The sequence below is a fragment of the Anabrus simplex genome, chromosome 1 (genome assembly GCF_040414725.1).
Source record: "Anabrus simplex isolate iqAnaSimp1 chromosome 1, ASM4041472v1, whole genome shotgun sequence".
Taxonomy (NCBI): Eukaryota; Metazoa; Arthropoda; class Insecta; order Orthoptera; family Tettigoniidae; genus Anabrus; species Anabrus simplex.
Genome location: NC_090265.1, coordinates 599,240,900 through 599,262,706, shown reverse-complemented (window position 1 = coordinate 599,262,706; position 21,807 = coordinate 599,240,900). Strand labels below are relative to the sequence as shown.

General features: G+C 37.4%; 1 protein-coding gene across 1 annotated transcript in view; it reads right to left on the bottom strand.

The window, feature by feature from the left end:
• CYLD (ubiquitin carboxyl-terminal hydrolase CYLD) overlaps nucleotides 1-21,807 on the bottom strand; it is a 188,344-nt gene that overhangs the window by 90,745 nt on the left and 75,792 nt on the right. Inside the window, exons 6-7 of the mRNA XM_067135632.2 lie at nucleotides 1,902-2,122; nucleotides 915-1,071 (exon numbers count right to left, since the gene is read on the bottom strand). Coding sequence (XP_066991733.2) covers nucleotides 915-1,071; nucleotides 1,902-2,122 — 378 coding nt within the window. The remainder of the gene's footprint in view (nucleotides 1-914; nucleotides 1,072-1,901; nucleotides 2,123-21,807) is intronic.

Below are 21,807 nucleotides of genomic sequence, written 5' to 3'. Positions count from 1 at the left end.
CGAAGCTGAAGAAGAAATTTTTTCTATGCCTGAATGAGCCCAAATCAGTGTTTCCTGGTATTCTTATAGGAAGTGAAACACTCTCTCTCTCTCTCTCTCTCTCTCTCTCTCTCTCTCTCCCTCCATTTGAACATGTATAGACTTAACAATCCAGTGATTGTTAATTTTGTTCTTATCAAATTTCATGAAGGCTCTGCTATCACCACTGGAGTATGCATAAGACTAGCTTTTTGATACATTCTAGTACCTAAACCTATAATTAACTAGTTGAATTTTCAAATTTTCAAATAGTATACATTCCAATTTTATTTGGGGTTTTCTATACTATAAGCTTGCTCTTCTAACAGGAAACGGTTTCATTATTCAATTGTTGGTTTCCCTGTACCTTCCAGCTTGGTGTCAATTCTGTTAGTAATATAATAGCCTAATAACAGTGTAATAAATAAATTTAAAACAACAGAGGTATTTGCCTGAACATACTTAGTGCCATTATGACCCCATGACACAGTTTATGCACTGGAAATGTCATGATGCAGCTTGAGGGTTAAAACAATGTAAGCACAGTCTTGGATGTCTCCAAATGTATCTTATCAGTCTATAATTCATTCTGGTAAAATTTCTCAAAATCTTTCTCATCTCAGCAACTTGATTCAGAATAGCCAAGCCCATACCACATTTGATATTCTTCTGCAATAGTGTTATTTGTCCCTGTTTCACTTCCACACAATGCCACACTCAAGACAAACATCTTCAAAAACATCTTCCAAATATGTTTTTCATGTGTGTAGAACACACAAATACATATATACATTCATCCATACAAATGAATGAATGAATGAATGAACGAATGAATGAACAAATGAAATGAAATGAAATGAATGCTCTAAGTGAAGCAAAACTAGAATGTTACTTACATTTAAGCTTCACATCATTCGCAGATGGTTGCACATCTTGGAATCTACTATCCTTTCGACAATGGCTTAGACCAACAAACATTGCTTTTCGAGGATTGCATTGGAAATACCGTCGGCCGCTAAATGTGCCATCAGTGCACCCATCCTGTTCTTCCTCCTGTTAAAGTAATAAAGACATTTTTATTTTGTTAGCATTTTGTGGCAATGAGGTGGAATTCTTATTTGTTTATACAATAAATTGGTTTGGCAGATAATGAAGAAATACTAAGAATACATGGAGAGAGAGAAAAGATGCAATAATTCAAAAGGAAAGACAATGTAATTGTAATGGGAGACTGGAATGCAGTGATAGGTTAAGGAGAATATGGTAACGAATGTGGAATGAAACAAGGAAACACAACTGTTAGATATTCTATACCGACTAAAAATGAATCCTTATATTCACTAAGATTAAAATAATAAAATATGCTGGTATATATGGATGGGACCTGGAGTCACTGGAAAGTTTAAATAGACTTTATTAAAGATTTTCAGAAGCCAGGTCTTGGATGGAACAGGCATAGATTCTGATCACATTTTGGAGATCAAGATATTGACAGAGGAGTGGAATAGTTTGATACTAACTTATACAAAACCTGAAAATGCTATTGGTATTTTGAAAGAAAGAAGGGTAGATGTAAAGAAAAGCAAATGGAGTACATCAACGGTGTACTATGACCAACTGCATGAAATCAGTCCATAGATTGGTGACCAATAATAATAATAATAACAACAATAATCAAAATCAATGAATGTGGCAGGATAATTCCATCCAAAGTAATTCCTGTTAAAATGAACACAGTAACTAAGTTTGTGGAACTGGGCATTTGAATCCTAAAAAAAAAACTAAAAAAACTTCCATCTTTTTACAAAGAATAATTTCAAATTATAAGGCAGATAATACGATGTCGCAACTAAACTTCACCACAAAAGAAACAATATACACACCATTTCAATTCCGGCAACTTTACGGCTCTTCTTGTCACCAGGCACAGTTCCAATCCAGCGAATTACACCATAGCGTGGTGTTTGCTTAACTAAGACTTCCACAACGGAGCCTACACCAAGATCTGAAGGGAGAGCATCTTCAGGGGAATCAGGATTCTCATAATAACTGCTCCCATCACTACTAATACTTGGGCTGGTTGATAAAAGATGATCCTGACTTTCTGTAAAAAATACATTATGTCAAGGTAAGAGTTTTTATGAATAACAGGAAAATAATCCTGACTAGTGTCAAGTTCCCTCTGAGATAAGCAGAAATTCAAATTTACCTGATTTCAAATAGAAGTGTTTACATTTACTATGGCATGAAGTATCAAATGTTAGATGTTAAGAATTATTAATTCCAGTCTTTGTAAAAGTTCACATATTCATTTGTTCAACAAGGGTTTGAAATAAAAGTTGGGAAATAGAATGGTTTAAAATTATAGTAACTATATCTGCTTCCCAGGTCACTTTTAAAATAATTAATACATAGATTACATAGCCTTTATGTGTAATTTCAATGTATTATATGATGTACATGTTTACAAAGTTTCTAGGCATGAAGTATTAACAAATGTCAATTTCATTTCACACAAACTAATCAAAAAAATTTCTTCATTCATTGTCTTCAGAGATGTTATGAGCTTTTGACAACATGTAGCTTTCAAAATAGCACTCACTGGACCAGAACTATATCTACAGACATGTAAATATAATTGTCAAAAATAGGATTTGCTAGCTCTGTTGATGAAAAGCTGTGCAATTATGAAGCTGAAGTTAGATTATACTATCTATACACTGGCTGTAATATGGGCCAAGAAATGAAAGAATTAAGTCTTTTAACCCTCTCTTACAACTGTCTATAATTGATTTTTAGGAACAAAAGCTCAATGGCCACTAATGACTGTACTATGAACACCTAAGTGAAGACAATGGCACTTGTTTTAAGTACTCTAGATGGTGGTGTAGATCAGTTCAAGACCCTTGCTTGTATCGTGCTTCAGTCACAGTCCCCAGCCCGGTTATTTTAAACTCTGCCAGCTAAATATAGGAAGAAAAACTGGCCACATTCATGTGAAGACTGTCAGCATGTTATTTCACTAAAAGTCAAGAAAATGAGACATATGAACATAATACAGAAAATGAAACATACTTCCAACTCACTTGAACACAGTAAGGAGGATTACAATATTCATGGCAAGAAAAGTGATTCATTCACACTACAAAACAACACAGCTGTTCCTCAGCATAGCTGGCAAAGTTCCAATTGGCCACGTGCAATTCCTATATAAAAACTCTTTAAAAGAGTTCTAATGAATAAGGAGCATGTACGGAAACCGATTAAATTATAAATAATACATTTCAAAAACTACAGTAGTAACTAATATGGCAACACAAAACATTCCAATTTCTGACAGATGTTCTGCATGAACTTCAAGGATGGTAAATCCTCTTTAGGTAGGTATACTAAATTAGAAATTAAAATAGCAGACCCATACTAGGAAGCTTATCTCTCTATCAGAAATACAAGAGCAAGGAAGGGCATGTTACAAAGTGAAGTGTTATGACATTAAGACAAATACACAGCCTAATTTACTGCATGTAGTGATTTATACAGAGGATATAAAACCAACAAAACAACAACAATAACACTGTACTCATAAGTGTACTCCTGTTGTTTAAGTTCAGATTTAGGGATACTGTAGTTATAAACCTAATACACTTATTATTTGTGTGAATTATCTCAGATAACTTATTGTGATATTGTGTCAATAAACAACTCGTGGATACAACTGAGAAATGTACTCCAGGATTTGAAAAAAGGTACCAACCCAGCATTTGATGAATGACATGAAAAATCTGTAATACCATAAGCACAAAATCTTCTAGGAGGAGGAATCTTCCTCCTGTAGTGGGGGCAGTAGACTACATCCACTATATCCCCTGTCAGTCGCATGAGTTGAATGAATGGGAGGACACCTTGGAAGTATAGGTTGGTGACCACAGGGCACCTAGCTAAGCTTGGCAATGTTTCCACTTGTTTCATCTTTCCTATTCAACTTTCCTTGGTCAACTCTTGTTTTCTTCCAACGCCAAAAGTATTAAGCTTGGAGGCCAAAGGAGCCTTTCATTTTCACATCCTTCATGCCATTCCTTGCCTTTTGCCAATACCTTCATTCTTCAAAGTGTTGGACGTTTTCCATTTTCCTCTGCTTATTGTTAAGAGAGGATGGGTGTCCAGTTGTACTTCCTCTTAAAACAATAATCACCACCACACAGAAAGATGTTCTGAAGTTAGGCAACTGAATGACATCTATTGTTAAAAGTATTCACTTGTTATCATGGCATGTACTTTTGAATGCACAATACATCCATAATTCATTAACATTTTGTGTTTCTTGAAACTTGCTGTTTTATACAATTATACTGAATGCTATGAAAATAGCAAACATTTTTTAGGTTTAAAGGTTCAACTAATATCAGTTTCAGGAAGCTACACCTATATGAAGGATTGAATCATGACAGAAATGTGATTCTTTTCATGGATAAAATACCAAACATCAAAAGAAAACAAATTCTATAGTAAAGCAGGTTGCAGAGAATGTTGAACATGGAAATATACCATATACTCCATTACCCATACTGGCAATTTATAGGTAGAAACAATATGGTGAACTTTATATGACTGTTTAGGTTATTAAGATCGCAAAAAGTCGGGTGAAATGTTTGAATCATAGATGATTTTAAGACTTCTTTCTTTCCTTACAATTGAGTCATCTTATCTCTCAGAAGTATGACTATCTTTACTATTCTTCAACCAGTTCTTTAATTTTGCTTTTATTTTACTTCTTTTATTAATATGGCAACATTCTTGGCATGCCTCCAATCAGGGAGAAAAAAAAATACCAAAAGAGCTGTAAATCTGTTCACATATATAGCAGTTAAAACAATAAACTGTCTTGGATTTTCTGTAATTCTGAAAAAAAATTTGCATCATGTTGAACCAAAGAATTTCTGACTCTTTACCAAAAATAGAAAACAGATATACAGACCAGCAACGATACTATCAAAAATAACAATTAAAAAATACAAAAAAGGTTCTTAGTTTAATACAGGTAAAATATTACAGTGACTAATATTAAAAAATGGGACTGAACCGGCTGAAAATTTTACTTGAACTTAACTGCTGATACAATACTCTTAGTCATATAGTGGAAGTTTAGTGTAAGATGTTGAATGATCTTAATATATTTACGATCTTTCATTGTTCTTCCTTGTCTTTAACTAATATCTTCATTCTTCTATGATTTGTATTATGAAGAACAGATAATCCTGTACGTTTACGTTACCTCTAGAAACAAGTCACCATCACTGCCACCATCAAAATCAGATACCATGAATACAATCTCCAGCCTCTGACCCTCTGAATTATATCAATCACTAAATCAGAGGAACCTTGAATGCAATACCACTGTGCTAAATAAAGATCTTTGGACAGCCATGAGTCGCCACGTTTCAGCTCAAACTGAGATACAGGTTGCACAAGACACAAAACTTCACTTTCACTTCATCGCACAGGAGAGTAGCAGGTAGATTCACAGAAAACTGCTTTCCTTACTAATTTATTGAAAATCTACCAAGGTAACACTACAAACGAAGATTTCAAAGAAAGTTTGGAATATATAGGAAAAAAAGCAATGTAATGATCAATTACCAACTTCATAGATCAAACTGACAGATAGCATGATATGCAAAGTAAAAAAAAAAAGCACTTACCATAAAGTACATTATTGGTGCTTTTGACCTTTTCTTTTTTGCTGGTGGTTTAATGTCACATTAACGCATGAAAGATTTTCAACGATGCAAGGATATGAAAGGTGTGAAAATGGGAAATCACGGAAAACTATCTTCAAGACTACCAATGGTGCGTTTCTAACTCACCATCTTCACCGTGAGGCTAACTAACTTGGTTTTCATTCTTTCTCATTGCCCATTAAAAACAAGCACATTTCTGACATCTTGAAAATTACTAAATTGTCATAACAGAAAAGGTACTGTATGTTTGGTAAGGTAACATTCTGCTCCATCAAATTCCTTACATTTTCTTTCAGATTAATCTTGCTCAATATGCTAGAGCATTGTCCTGCTGTAGTATATCATTATCTACCAATTACAGCTTAGTAGTTATCATCTTAAAATGTGGTACACCCAAAAGACTAGTTCACAATACTTACTTACTTATCCGGTGCTACAGCTCTGTGTGAGCCTTGGCCTCTTCTACGATAGTCCGCCATCTACTTCGATCCTGAGCGGCTGGTCTCCATGGGCGGATGTTCATTGCCCTCAGGTTGGCTTCAACTTCATTGCGCCATCTATTATGGGGCCTTCCTCGTCACAGTCTTTTATCTATTCGGGATTTAACTACTTTTCTTGGCATTTGATCTTCTTCCATTCTTTCCACACGGCCAAGCCATCGCAGCCTCTGTGCCTTAATGAATCTAACTATATCCTCCTGGTCTAATATGTCTGTATTTCAGCATTTGTCCTTATCCTCCAACCATTCTGGTCTTGAATTGGGCCATATATTTGTCTAAATGATCTTTCTTTCAAACATTCTTAATATATTTGCATCATCAACTAAAAGGTTCCAGGCTTCTGAGCCATTTGTCACTACAGGTCTAATAAGGGTCTTATATATTTTGAATTTTGTAGGTTTAGACAATAGACTATATTTAAATAATGTGAGATTTGCATAATAGGCCCTGTTTCCAGCTATTAGTCTATGATGCATCTCCTCACTTATTTTATTATTGTTTGTCAACATGGTTCCCAAATACTCAAAACTTCATACATTCTCACAACTATGCCCATTTATTGTCATATTATCTTGACTTCTTCAGCCCTCTGTAACAGTCACATGCATATACTTGGATTTACTGTCATTCACCTCCAATCCCATCCGTTTTCCTGCTTCCTCCATTTCAAGAAACATTTCCTTCAAATATCTATTATTCCTGGCCATTAACACTACATCATCTGCAAATGCACAAATTTGTTTAGATTTATATACAATATTTCCGGTATCTATAATTTTTTTTCAAGGACTTGGTTAATTGCCAGATTAAACAAAGTAGCTGAGAGTGCATCACCTTGTCTGACTCCTGTATTAAGAGCAAACTCATTTCCAATTCTTCCATCCACCATCACCTTTGCTCTTACTTCTCCTAAAATGATTCTGAATATCCTAATCAGTTTCTGTGGTATTCCTATTGTCTCCATATATTCATATAGCTTATCCTTGTATATCCTGTCAAATGCTTGTCTAAAATCTACAAACAACATATGTACATCTATATTATGCTCATAACATTTTTCCATCGTTTGATGTACCCCGAATATTTGATCTACTGTGCTCCTATTTTGCCTGAAGCCACATTGTGCTTCATCCAATCTCTCTTCAGCATATGGAGTCAGATATTGCAATAGGATATTTGAAAATACTTTATAAATGATATTCAGTAATGTAATTCCCCTATAATTAGTGCATTCGTATTTATTTCCCTTCTTATATATTGGGAAAATTATTCCCGTATTCCACTCATCAGGTATCCGTTCTTCCTCCCAAATCTTAATAATCAGTTCGTGTACTTCTTGTAGCATTTCTTTGCTACAATTTTTAATCAGTTCACTTGTTATTCCGTCTTCTCCTGCTGCTTTATGGTTATTTAATTTTTAAATAGCATTTTCTACATCTTTCAATGTGAGGGCATTTATCCATTGTTCTGGCCCACTCTGCTCCATATGCCTTTCATTTTCTTCCACCTCTTCTCTTTCCTTGATAAGGAGCTCTCGGAAGTATTCGGTCCATTTTTCACTTCTTTCCTCTTCATTCTGTAATAGCTTACCTTCTTTATTCTTACAGCCATTCAATCTTGGCTTATACCCCTTCCTGAAATAATTAATTTCATTATAGAATTCCTTTGTCCTCTTCTGTAACCTTTGTGTCTCTATACTCTCTGGTTTCTTCTTAATCATCTCTTTTCTTCTTCTTCTTAGATGTTATTAGCTTCACGTCGGCATTTCTCATAATTTTCCCTATTTGACCTTGTATCTCTCTGTAACATTTTTGCTCTTGCTGCATTCTTCCTTCCAATCGCTTCCTCACACTCCGTATCAAACCAAATATTTCGTTTCTTTTTAGCCATGCCCAGTGTTTCTTGTGCCGCATTTTGTATACACCTTTGAAATTTTGCCCACCATTCCTCTATTCCAGATACTTGTCCAATCGTCTGTAAAGTATTATTCATTTTTGACTGGAATTCTTGTTTTCCTTCTGGTTGTTGTAGTTCCAAATTCCATTTCCTTCTTTCCGTAGGATGTCTCCTCTGTCCTGTTGTCCAATTTTTGCCTCACTATTGCTTTTACTAAATAATGATCAGAATCACAGTTTGGCATTCTGCATGTCCTTATGTCAATAATGGATGCCGCATGACTCGTAGTCACTAGTACATGATCTATTTGATTTACCACTGTGCTTCCTGGCATCTTCTACATTCCTTTATGTATTTTCTTATGATCAAAGCAGGTGCTTTTATTTATAAGACCACTCGTAGTTGCAAACTGTCCTAAGTGAAAACCATTCTCATTTGATTCTTCATGTAGTGTATATTTCCCTGCTATTGGTCTCATACACTCTTCCTTTCCCACTTTGGCATTAAAATCTCCCAAAATAATAATCATGTCATATCTTAGTCCCTCTTCAAGGTTTGTATTAACTCATCATAAAATTGTACAGCCTTACAAAGGATTTCAAGCTTACCAGAATTGTTGCTGCCCTTTTACAGAACCGACGATTCTTTGTTGAATTTCAGGGTCAGCGAAGTCGATGGAGAACACAAAAAAATGGTCTTCCTCAACGAAGTGTGCTAGCTCCCTTACTTTTCAATATATATACCAACGACCAGCCACATCCGCCTCATACTAAAAGCTTCCTATACGCTGATGATCTTACCTTGGCTACTCAGAGTGAATGCTTTGAAAGAGTAGAAAACAATCTCACTTCAGCATTGGGTATTTTGTCTCACTACTATGAGACCAATAATCTCAAACCAAATCCATCAAAAACTCAAGTATGTGCTTTCCATCTGAAGAACAAACAAACATCAAGGAAGCTGCAAGTGAATTGGAAGGACAAAGTCGTAGAACATGATTACACACCGAAATACTTGGGTGTTACTTTGGATCGTTCTCTAACTTACAGGGAGCACTATTCAAACATCAAGGCAAAGGTCTCCTCTCGGAACTCCCTGCTCCGAAAGTGACAGGTTCAAAGTGGGGCGCTCACCCTCATACGGTAAGGACAACAGCCTTAGCACTTTGTTACTCAGCAGGGGAGTATGCTAGTCCCGTTTGGTATAAATCTACACATGCCAGAAAGGTCGATGTCACACTGAATGAAACATGCAGACATATTACATAGGATGTCTGAAACCAACACCAACAGACAAACTGTACTCCCTTGCAGAAATAGCCCCCCTGAGATCAGACGCGAAGTAGCTGCAAATGTGGAGAGGTTAAGGGCTTCTACCAGCTCAGCCCACCCCCTACATGGACACAAACTACCACCCACTCAATTGAAGTCCAGGAACAGTTTTATGCACTCCTCATCCCCCAGAAGTGCTAATGCAAGGAAGACCAGACTTCTTCTCTGGAATCAGAGATCCCTTTTCATCCAGAATGCTTGAAATTGGAGGAAAAGCTTCCCCCTGGTCATGAAGAAACCTGGACTACATGGAAGACACTGAACAGACTAAGAGCAGGCGTTGGAAGATCAAAGGACAATATGAAGAAATGGGGCCTCCTGAAGGGGGATCAGACCCTATGTGAATGTGGCGTGGTACAAACAACAAGGCACCTTATTAATTGCCCTCTATGCCTTGTTAAATGCACATAACTTGAACTGGCACAGGCCAGTATCAGTGCTGTTAACGTGGCCAAATTCTGGGCCAATATTTTGTAAATAACTGTTTAATTTTATGTAATATTGTAATTTCATATATTTTATCTAATTTGCAATCTGTAATGTATATTGTGCTACTGACACGAATAAATAATAATAAAATTGTTCCTTCCTTTCCTCATCCGCATCTTCAATTCATGCATGTGCTGATATAACAATTATATTCCTAAACTTCCCCTTAATCCGAAGCTTACATATTCTACCTGAGATAGGTTCAAACCCTATTACACTCTTCTTCAATTTCCCATGTACTATAAATCCAGTACAGAACTGCCCTGTTCTTTCTTCCAGCCCACTGTAATAGAGGTTATAATCTTCCTTTTCAATACATCCTTACCCTTTTCATCTTATTTCCTGAATCGCTATTAAGTCGTATCCAAATCTTTTTGTTTCATTTACTATTTCTTGCATTTTTCCCGGTTTCAACATTATTCTTACATTCCATGTCGCCATGTTTATATCCGCTTTCCTTACTCATGTCCTTTTCCTAAGCTTTTGTTGTCTTTAATTTCTGTCCGTTTTTTTTTCGTAGAAGTCTTCTGAACAATGCTTTTTTACAAGGTCAGGCTGTTAACCTCACGCTCAACCCTATCCACTGGCTGGGGACATTGATTTTGGAGCATCCTACTCCTAGATAGGTTGTCTTCACCACGACTGAGTCCCGTCTACCCCGTCTTAGTCCTCAACTAATTAACCCCAGTGAGGATGGGTTGCCTCATCCGCCTTTTCCACCATTCTGAAGGTCTCCTTCTCTGCTGGATCCACCGTTGGGAGAGTAACACGATGGCAGATAAAGTGATTTCCATATTGAGGAGTGTTAAGTGGGTTGCATGTGGGGTCAGGAAAATTCAAGAGCATTTTGTGCAGCACAAGGAATCTATAGGACATATCAGCAACATTGTTACTTAAAAAAAAGGAGTAACCCTGGGCATGGGTTCCACGTTATACTCCGTGGGACTGGGTCCCCACCTGAACTTAGCCATTCTTTTACACCGGCCTACTGGAGTAGAGGTTGCCCCCCCCCGCAACGTGGATGCACCAGGCAGGAGTTACTCAAGTGGAGAATAGGGAAGGTGGCCCTATTTCCCTTGAGTCAGGTTAATGGTTGTGTATGGTACCACAACCAAAGATGACTAGTTCACAATAGAAGAATGTAACTCGGCATCAACTTATCGGCCACTCAGGACCAATTCAAAATGAGCTACACCTTTGAAACTCTACCCAATGCAGAAGACCATATTTTGACTGAAACAATACCAGTAATCCAAAACTACTGATTGAGATTTTTGCCATGTGGTATTCACTGCATTCTCTTCTCATGGTTATGGGAAAAAAAAAAAAGCCATTTTTCATTGCATTCTGGAATGTATTTCAGACGAAGAGGATTTTTAAGAGTCACTACCAGTTACAAACTTGGTGCTGTGCCTGGAAAGTCTACATTAGCTTATAATAAAAAGTAATGTGTAGACATTTCTGAAAGTATTTATTTTACAGATAGTCCCTTAAACACAGTAACTGACAACAATGTTCTTAAGTTGGAAGCAGCTTTCATCTGTATTCATTGTTTCATTATTCCTGCTTGGTTCAGTTAGTAACACGATGGTAGATAAAGTGATTTCCGTATTGAGAGTGTTAAGTGGGTTGCATGTGGGGTCAGGAAAATTCAAGAGCATTTTGTGCAGCACAAGGAATCTACAGGACATATCAGCAACATTGCTATTTAAAAAAAAGGAGCAATTTTCCATCGCACCAGGCACTAATTTCCAGCTTTCCTGGCACTTCAACGGTGGATAATTTTTAATATCCGTTTATGCGAAGCGCTGTTTATTTAGCGTATGGTTGACACATCACATTATAAACAGATACAGTAGTAATACATAATACTTATAGTTTGAAGTATTTACAGGTTCAAGTTATTTACAGTCAACACACAAACACGAGAGCAGTAAAAAGTCTCTAGGATTTCCCTGGTAGGCAGTGAGATGACACTACTACACAATGTGCCGAACTGTTTGCTTCACAGCACCACAACTGCACGTTGCCGAATTACATATTCCCCATTTATGGAGGGAGCCGGCACATCCACCGTAACCAGTGCGAATCCAGTTGATTGTTGTCCAGGTCTTCTGTGGAAGATCAAAACCCTCTGGTTTGTTCTTCAGCCGTGGTAGGTTGTGATATTCTGATGGAGCACTGGATATCCATACTTGCTTCCAGGCCTAAAGCTGATTAAAGTTAGCGTCAGGTAGGTTTCTGGCTGTTCTAACAGGTGGATGTCTAGATTTTAGCCTACTGATAAGAACATCATTCATATCACCATGGATTGGCAACTGACTACTGTAAGTTATTTTCTTATATTCTCTTAGGAGAGCATTTTCCCGATGGAGGTGAAGTGGTGAAATATATGATAGAACAGGTAATCAGAAAGTGGGAGTAGATCTAATTGTCCCTGATATCATACACATAGTGTGATTCAGCTGAGTGTCAATTAATTTGGTGTGAATGCTGTTCAGCCATATTGATGAGCAGTATTCTGCAGCAGAGTACACAAGACCAAGAGCTGAAGACCATAGGATAGATGCTAATGATCCCCAGGTAACCACCTTCTGTAAGATGATGTTCTTTGATCGTAACTTAGCAGCCATTTTCTGAAGATGTTTCTTGAAAGACAGAGTTCTGTCAAGCGTAATCTCTAGATTTTGTGGATGTCTGTTGTGGGCAAGACAAGTGTTCTCAAACTGAACCTTCAGTACATGATTGGCCATTTTGTTGCTGAGGTGAAAACATGTAACTTCAGTTTTATTTGGATTCAGTTGTAATCTCCATTTGTGAAAGTACTGTCCCAAGGTGGTAAGATCAGCTGTTTCTTCAGTGTTTTCCATGAATTTATCTTGTACTGCCAGAGCCTAATCATCAGCATATCCAAATTTCCAAGAGCTAGTTTCAGGTATATCAGCTATGTACAGGTTGAAAAGCAGAGGAGCTAATACAGAACCTTGGAAAAGACCATTGTTTAGAGTTTTCTCACAGCTAATGCCATTTCGCAGTATTACAAAAAACTTCCTCTTGGTGAGCATACTAACAATAAGTCGTGCAATCTTCTTACATGACAAAATGCATAGTAGTTTGCAGATAAGTCCTTTGTTTCCACACAGTATCATAAGCTGCATTCAAATCAATAAATGCTATAGAGGTTTTCAGTTGTTTTTGAAAGCCAGCCTCAATAAACGTCGTTGGTGACAAACCTGATCTGTACAGCTACAGTTTGGTTGAAACCCTGTTGTTCAACAGGCAAATTCTTAAAAATGACTGAACTAATTCTGTTACAGAGTAGCCTTTCCAGAAGTTTGTATACTATAGTCAAAAAAGCAATTGGATGGTAATTTTTGGGTTGATTGTTAGATTTTCCTGGTTTTAGGATAACAATGATCTCTGTCTGTTTCTGAGCCGAGGGACTTCATATCTTGTAAGGCATTTGATATATCTCGTGAAGTGAATGGCCTGGAATAAGTACTCTCTTCTGGACTGGTTATCTTCAGTGTTTTCAGTTCACGTTTTATCCACTGCATGATCCTGATCTTCTGGAGCTTTTGAGTTGGCCACAATCTGTGTTGTAACCATATCGGGAGTTATTGGAGAACTAATATGATCTACATCGTTGCCATTAAAAGATGCAACAGAAGCTGTGGACTCCGTTTTGAGGAAGGAAATACCAGGACCAATGGGTGCAGCCTATTCACTCAAGCTCACCAAAATTCTACAGTGGAACCCTGGATTTTCAACAATGAAGAATATGTTTGTAATACTTCAGGGAGAAGTAGTTTCTGACGAAGTACCATGGGGACCGAGAGCTATTGCTTCAATGAAGTTTACTCCTATGACTTCTTCTTGTGTGGAGTGTACATTTTCCTGCTATAAGAATATTTTGAGAGTTAACAGAAAAAGTTTTACTCTGCAAAATCTGGAAATATATTTAGTTATAAAATGTAACAGCAAGTGAAAACTGTGTTCTGTGTTTCTGAAAATGTTTATTTCTTGATGCACTGGAAGTGACATAAAATTTCACCTACATGAACCATTTATTGTATTTGTGCATAATTATTCTTTGTTATTTTTAATTTCAGTTGGTATGATGTATTTGAAATGCTTTCATTAAGCCATTCTGTCCCATATTTAGAGAATATTTTGAAATAAGTGGTATAATTTTATACTACACAGGCGTGAAGGTTACAATAAAGTATTAAAAAAGTTTGAATGAATAGTCTAACTTTAGTAATGATTGAAATGATTCTTAAAAACTATTTCAGAAAGATAAAAACTATTTCGAGCTATTAAAAAACTAAAAATTTGTTTTTAAGAACCTAAAAATCCAGGTCCTACTTATAACTAATAAGACAATGGAAGAGGTTATGTTATGTCACCATTGCAGCAAGTTTACTGGTGTGGGAAAAGAAAAGTCTTTGCACCGGGAAGTGCCTGTGATGCGGCACATAGAAGGAGACCAAGCACTTGTGCTTAGACTTGTATTGCAGTGGCAGAATCAACAGAACAATCACCGATGAAGTCAACTCTATAAACATTCCATAAAATTAGGCATCCCACAATCGGCTATGTGAGACACATGCAGAGGGACTTGTGCCTTTCATATTTCTGGCCCATCCTCAGTGCATAGGGACTTCTTGCCCACACTGTACTAACGTCATAAAGTTTTAATTCATCTTAAGAAAACTCCAGTCCTTGTTATTTATTAGGCAGTAGATTAGTCATATTTTAAGCCTGCCTGGTAGCCATGATTGTTAAGGCATGAAGTCTATAAGGGTCTGACGCGGTGGTTAGCTGGTTCGAGTCCCTTAGTCAAAAAAATTTCTCCATCAGAATGTTGGCTGGCATATCACGCTGCTGATGGTGATTCTTCCGTTGGAAGGGGACGTAAAGTCTTGAGCAGACCACCTGGTGCTATTAGAATTAGACAGAAGTGGGCTAGGTGCAAATACCATGTTTTATCCTCTTCCGTTGTATCATATGTATCACGTCGTTCATTTCGTCTCGTCTCATTAACTCCTCTGATGAGGTTGACATCAGGACTCTTTTGTCCTTGGGGTGAGAAATAGCCCCTAAAGGAGGATAAGCCAGCAAAATTTGATCAACGGCATAGGATGGAGAAGGTAACGGGAAACAATTCCATTAAAAAACCTCTTGGATATTTCTTGTTTTAGAATGCAGAATGATGGAGCAGTTAAGTATTCTGGAATACTAGTCCCCCCATTCGGATCTCTGGCGTGGGGTACTTCCACTACAAAGGTGAATGAGAATACAGATACAGAACAGGAACATGGAATGCAAGATCTTTGAAGAAATGTGGAAAATTCGAAAACTTGAAGCTGTAAATGGATTGGCTTGCTGAGGACATCTTAGGAGTAAGTGAAGTAAGGTGACCTAACAATGGAAATTATTGGAGTGGTGAATACATAATTCTGTACTCAGGAAGCAAAGATGGTAGAGGTGGCATAGGTTTTATGGTAAGAAGGAAAACAGCCCAAAATATAATAAGCATTTGGCGATAAAGTGAAAGGATAATAATGCTGAAAATCAAAGCAGAACCAAGATATATGGTTTTAATTCAGATTTACATGCCCATGAAAAATTATCCAGTAGTAGTACATGAACAAATTGAATAAGTCCTCATGATAGTAGAAGAAAGAGATAATCTGATAATTCTTGGAGACTGGAACACAGTGTTTGGAGAGCAAAAAGATGAAGAAACAGTAGGGGAGTATGGCCTTGCAATGAGGAATGAGTGATGATCTAAACTTCTTCAGTCAGCCAAAAAGGTGCAGATATCAAAAAAATAGAACACATACTGGTAAGGAAAAGTTACTCTAGAGCCGACACAGATTCAGATCATAACCTGTTTTGATGGATAGTCAGCAAAGACTTAAAAGGAGGCAAATACAGAAAGTAAACAGAAGATGGAATTCTGTAACGATTAAGAATAACACAGAGGCCCAAAGAGCTGTTAAAAAATTTAACAGATGAGACAGTAATAAAATGAACAAAAAAGCAGATATTTGAGGAAAATGGAAGACATTTAAAGGAGTGATGAAAGCATCAGAAAAATGTTTTGGAAAGGAGAGAAGTATTCCACATAAGTCTTGGATAACAGTGGATATCCTTAATTTAATGACAGATAGGAGGAAATGTAAGTTTTCCAGGGATCAAGATAGATACAGGAAATATGAGAATAAAATTAACTGGGAAACAGAGAGAGTAAGAGAGGAATGGTTAGAAAGTAAATGAAAAAAAAGAAAAAAAATGGCCAAAGGTAACACTGAACAAGTCTACACGGAAACAAGACAGTTGAAGAAAAGACCAAAGAAGCTGGAAATCACTTAAGATTATGAGGGGTAAGTAATAATAGATGAGGAAGGAATCTGAATACAGTGGTACAGATAAATAGAGGAACTGTACAAAGGGAATGAAATCAATGGAGATATTATGGAAAATGCGAATAACATCGATGAGAATGAGATTAGACCACCAACACTAAGAAACTAATTCAACAGATCATTAAAAGAGCTGAATGACTAGAAAGCTCCAAGAAACTGACAACATCCCACGAGAAATTCTCAAAACACTAGGAATGAAAGCCAAAACCTATTTGTTCCAAATCATAAATCAGATGTACACTAAAGGAGAGGTACCTCCAGACATTGAAAAAATACCTATGATACGCACAGCCAAGACCAAGACCAACACCAACACCGCACAGAAATGTGAAGATTACAGAACCTTACATCTCGTATTACATACATACATATTCATTATAGACTGTTATGCCTTTCAGCTTTCAATCTGAAGCAGTGTTGCCAACTCATATTTTCAAGATCCGCTAAATACTACTAAAAATCCGCTAAAATTCCGCCAAGAAATCCGATCTCAAATAATGAGCAATAAAAATGAGCAATAATAATAATAATAATAATAATAATAATAATAATAATAATAATAATAATAATCATCATAATAATAATAATAATAATGAAATAGCGTATGGCTTTTAGTGCCAGGAGTGTCAGAGGACAAGTTCAGCTCGCCAAATGCAGGCCTTTCAATTAGACGCCCGTTGGCGACCTGCGCGTCATGATGAGGATGAAATGTTGCTGAAGACGACACATACACCCAGCCCCTGTGCCAGCAAAATTAACCAATTAAGGTTAAAATTCCCAACCCTGCTGGGAATTGAACCTGGGACCCCTGTGACCAAAGGCCAGCATGCTAACCAATTGGCCATGGAGCCGGACATAATAATAATAATAAAAGTAAATATGTACACTCACCTGATCTCTGAGTTTCACTGGAACTAGTGAGAGGAATATTCTTAAAAAGTCAATTAGTCGTCCTCATTCACGTCAAAGAGTTCAAAGGCGGACTCGTCTGTTTCTGTGCTAGTGCTAGGACGTGGATCGTCCATGCTGCCCCCCTGCCTGTGAGGCGGCGAGCTAAAACTTGTACGCGTTTCAGTACCGGGTGCAAACTAGGTGAATCCTCTACCAGAAGGCCCACACACAGAACAAGCCAGTTCATTAGACGGTCTTCCTTCATAGCATAAATATAAATAGTTTCATTATCTGTCGTCATTCGTCAACTAAAAGATAAGTGCCCTTTCCCCACGCATTACAAATTTATTATACCTTGATCTCATAACATCATATCCAAATAACATGTTTTCCTCATGTGACTGCTAGCTCCTGACAAGAAATACAGAATAGCTCGGAGACAGACTGGAGTAGAAATTTTTTAAAAGCACACAATGGATAAAACGCTAAATTCCGCTATAATAAATCTAGAATTCTGCCAAAAAATCCGCTGTCCGCTAAATGATATATTTCTCCGCCGACGGTCTTCTAATTCCGCCAAATTTAGCGGAAAATCTGCTAAGTTGGCAACACTGATCTGAAGCCTGTATGAATTTACTAAATGCTGCCTCAATCCTCTAGTTGTAACTAACTCTGTGGCCTTGTTTAGTTGTATCATTAGAAACTGAGTCTAACCACTGTTGTCTTGGTGTCCCTGTACTTCTCTTACTACCGGGCGAGTTGGCCGTGTGGTTAGGAGCGCGCAGCTGTGAGCTCCCATCTGGGAGATAGTGGGTTCGAACTCCACTGTCGGGAACCCTGAAATGGTTTTCCGTGGTTTCCCATTTTCACACAAGACAAATGCTGGGGCTGTACCTTAATTAAGGCCACGGCCGATTCCTTCCCATTCCTAGGCCTTTCTTGTCCCATCGTCACCATAAGACCTCTATGTGTCGCTGCAACGTAAAGCAACTAGCAAAAAAAACTTCTCTTACTATCCATGGTCAAGTCCATTATTCTTCTAGGTAACCATCATCCTCCATTTGCCTCACATAACCCCACCACCAAAGCTGGTTTATGCGTACAGCTTCATCAACTGAGTTTATTCCTAACTTAGCCTTTTCCTCCTCATTCTGAGTACCCTCGTACCATTGTTCCCACCCGTGTATAGCAGTGATCATTCTCGTTACTTTCATGATGTTACTTCTAACTTATGAATAAGATATCCTGAGTCCACCCAAGTTTCACTCCCATAAAGCAAAATTAGTCTGAAAACAGACTGATGTAAAGATAGTTTCACCCACAAGTTGACTTCTTTCTTAGAGAATACTCTTGATAGCAACTGTGAGCTCACTGCAATAGCTTTGCTGCATCTTGATTCAATCTCACTTACTACACTACCATCATGGGAGAATACACATCCCAAATACTTGAAATGATCTACATGTTTCACCACTGTATTCCCAACCTGACATTCAATTCTCTTACGTTTCTTACCTACTGACATCACTTTAGCCATCACTTTTAAAATTTACATCGAAAAATGGCTATAATAGTAGGGACTGAGGCATTTTGAACGTTGATGCTTACTATTATGGGATAATGATAAGAAATTTTACTTTGCGAGATGATAGACAGAATGTTGTCATTTCTCAATCTACTTTTAATCAAAGCATAATCAATAAAGGATTTACTTATACCAGATACTCTAGTAGGATACTTTATTAAGGACTGGAAATTATTTTCTTGTAAAATGTTGAAATATTCGTCACAGTTGTGTTCATTTAAAAGGTCTATATTTGTGTCTCCTATTATCAGTTTGGTTTCAACATGGCTTCTTCCCTGGATACAGTAGTCTAATGCACTGAGAAACCACTGCTTATGATATTCACATGACCGATATACTTCTGTAATAAACTCTCTTTTTGTCATAGATAATTACTATACTGAGAAATTTAAAGTTGTCATACTCAAAAATTTCCATTTCATGAACCAAACCATTTTTAATCAATAATACAACACCATCACATTTGTTAATTAAACCATCATTGTAATAAGATTTGTACATGGCATGGTTACTTATATTTACAATACTCGGTGACCAACTTCCTGCTTAAATTATTACATGAACCCATGCTTTCAATACAACGCTTTGGACTTCAAGAACAGATGTAGTGCTGAAGCAGGATGTTGACGATACTCTGGACAGAGTGACTAACGAGGAAGTCCTACCACGAGAAGGTGAGAGGAGGAATCTGCTAAAAATGACTGTGATAAGGAGGAATGGTATGGCTGGTCACCTATTGCGACATTCAAGATGGTTCACGACTTGCTGGAGAGAAAAGAGGAACGATGTAATGCAAGAGGGAGACCAAGGTAAGGAATTCATGGACAAGATCAAGGCAGGAAGAGAATACAGTAAATTGAAAAGACTGGCCCTAGAAAGAAGGAATCTGCAAGCCTACCAACCGCTAGGTTATCTGAGTTCCTGTATCATGAATGTTGAACCACTGTTGGAGGTTCCGCCATCGAGGATAATCTTCTCGGCCCACATCTTCATTTTCCTTCTATAATCAGTTGTTTCAAACTGTATTTCCCTTCTTTTTTAAAGGATGTGAAAAGAAAAAAAAAAAGGCTTTCCTGAGTTTTGTGACACTTAGGACTTCACATGACTTACTAGCTTGATGGAGTGCCTCCTGGCTAGGGATAGGGTCTACCCGTGGGATGACTTACTAGCTTGATGGAGTGCCTCCTGGCTAGGGATAGGGTCTACCCGTGGGATCCTAAACATCCTGCAATACATCTACTGTACATTTCACAAGTTTGCAGTCGGTTCACTAATGAAGCACTTACCAGGTTTATGCATAAGTCTTTTCCGGTTTCACTACGAGATGGCGCCAGCGAACAGTACACAGCGCATGAATATGACATGTCAGTTTGTTCGTTTGACATAAACCTACCAACACACACAAGTTCAATCCGCCAAACACTAGCGTCTGTGTTGTATCATTCAGTGATTATGTCAACGTTTGTGCCTGCAAAAGAACATTTGCAGCACACATTGCTTCTCTTATTTAATCAAAAGAAAAAAGCTGTGGAAAATCATCGTTTGATGGTAGAAACATATGGTGAACTTGCTCCATCAATTAGAACATGTGAGACATGATTTTGACAATTTAAATGTGGTGATTTCAATGTGTAAGACAGTGCGTGCTCTGGTAGACCACAAAAGTGCGAAGACGAGCAATTGCAGGCATTACTGTGTAATGATATTTTAACATTGGAATTTCTTTAACCAGAACTGGATGGATCCTTTTCCGTAGAGTCCTGTGTCGTGATTGGTCTATCTCCCCCTTCCCTTCTTGCTATTACTAACAGGATTGTGGACAGCGTTGCCGAGCGTTAGGGGTAGCCATTTTGCAGTTGATGTCTGTTCTTTCTATGAGACAGGCGTGTATGTAGGCTGCGATATATATTTCCGGGATTTATCCCGGTTCTCCCCCTCCCTTGGGTGGGAATTTTGTAGTTCTTTTATTTACTTCATCTTCTACTTTGATCGAGTTTGGAATGTAAATCTAATTGGTGCCTTATTGTTTTGATCTGGATATCTACTCCAACCTTCCCATGGACTACCGGCATTCTCGTTAGTAAACATATTATAGCTGTTTCTGTTTCGTAACTTAATTACTTTTCCTAAATCCAATTATTCCTCTGGTTTGTGATTTTAAATATTGGTGGTCAGTGAAAAATGAAATGGCGTATGGCTTTTGGTGCCGGAAGATCCCAGGACGGGTTTGGCTCGCCAGGTGCAGGTCTTTGGATTTGACGCCCGTAGGCGACCTGTGCATCATGATGAGGATGAAATGATGATGAAGACAACACATACACCCAACCCCCATGCCAGGGAAATTAACCAATGATGGTTAAAATACCCAACCCTGTCAGAAATCGAACCCGGGACCCCTATGACCAAAGGCCAGAGCACTAACCATTTAGCCATGGAGCCGGACAGTAATTTTGATTCAGTCCTTCTCGTGAAGGCTTTCAATCTTGTACTTATCCATGTGTAATACAGTATCCGTTGGTTATCCTTCCAATGTCTCCTTTTATTAAGGTGTACCTAATTTTCCTAATATCACAGACACTATTCGTGTAATATTATCTTTAATGGGACGTCTTTGGCTATTTTCCTAAATTGTATTATTTAACCTTGATTTTAAAATCCGTAGGCCTTTTACTTCTTATGCCTATCTGTTCTGAAAGGTGTTTATTTATTTATTTATTTATTTATTTGTTTATTTATTTCATACCACCAACAGAGATGTTTCTCCAATTACAGGTGGCTTAGTCACTATACATTAATTGTTAAAAATAAATGTCAGAAAGAACATAATATCTAAAAAAAAAAAGTATACAACATTATTAATAAGTAGCAAACGGAATTTACAGCACATTAATACTTTTTCAAGTTCAAAGTGGATTTATGACCTAA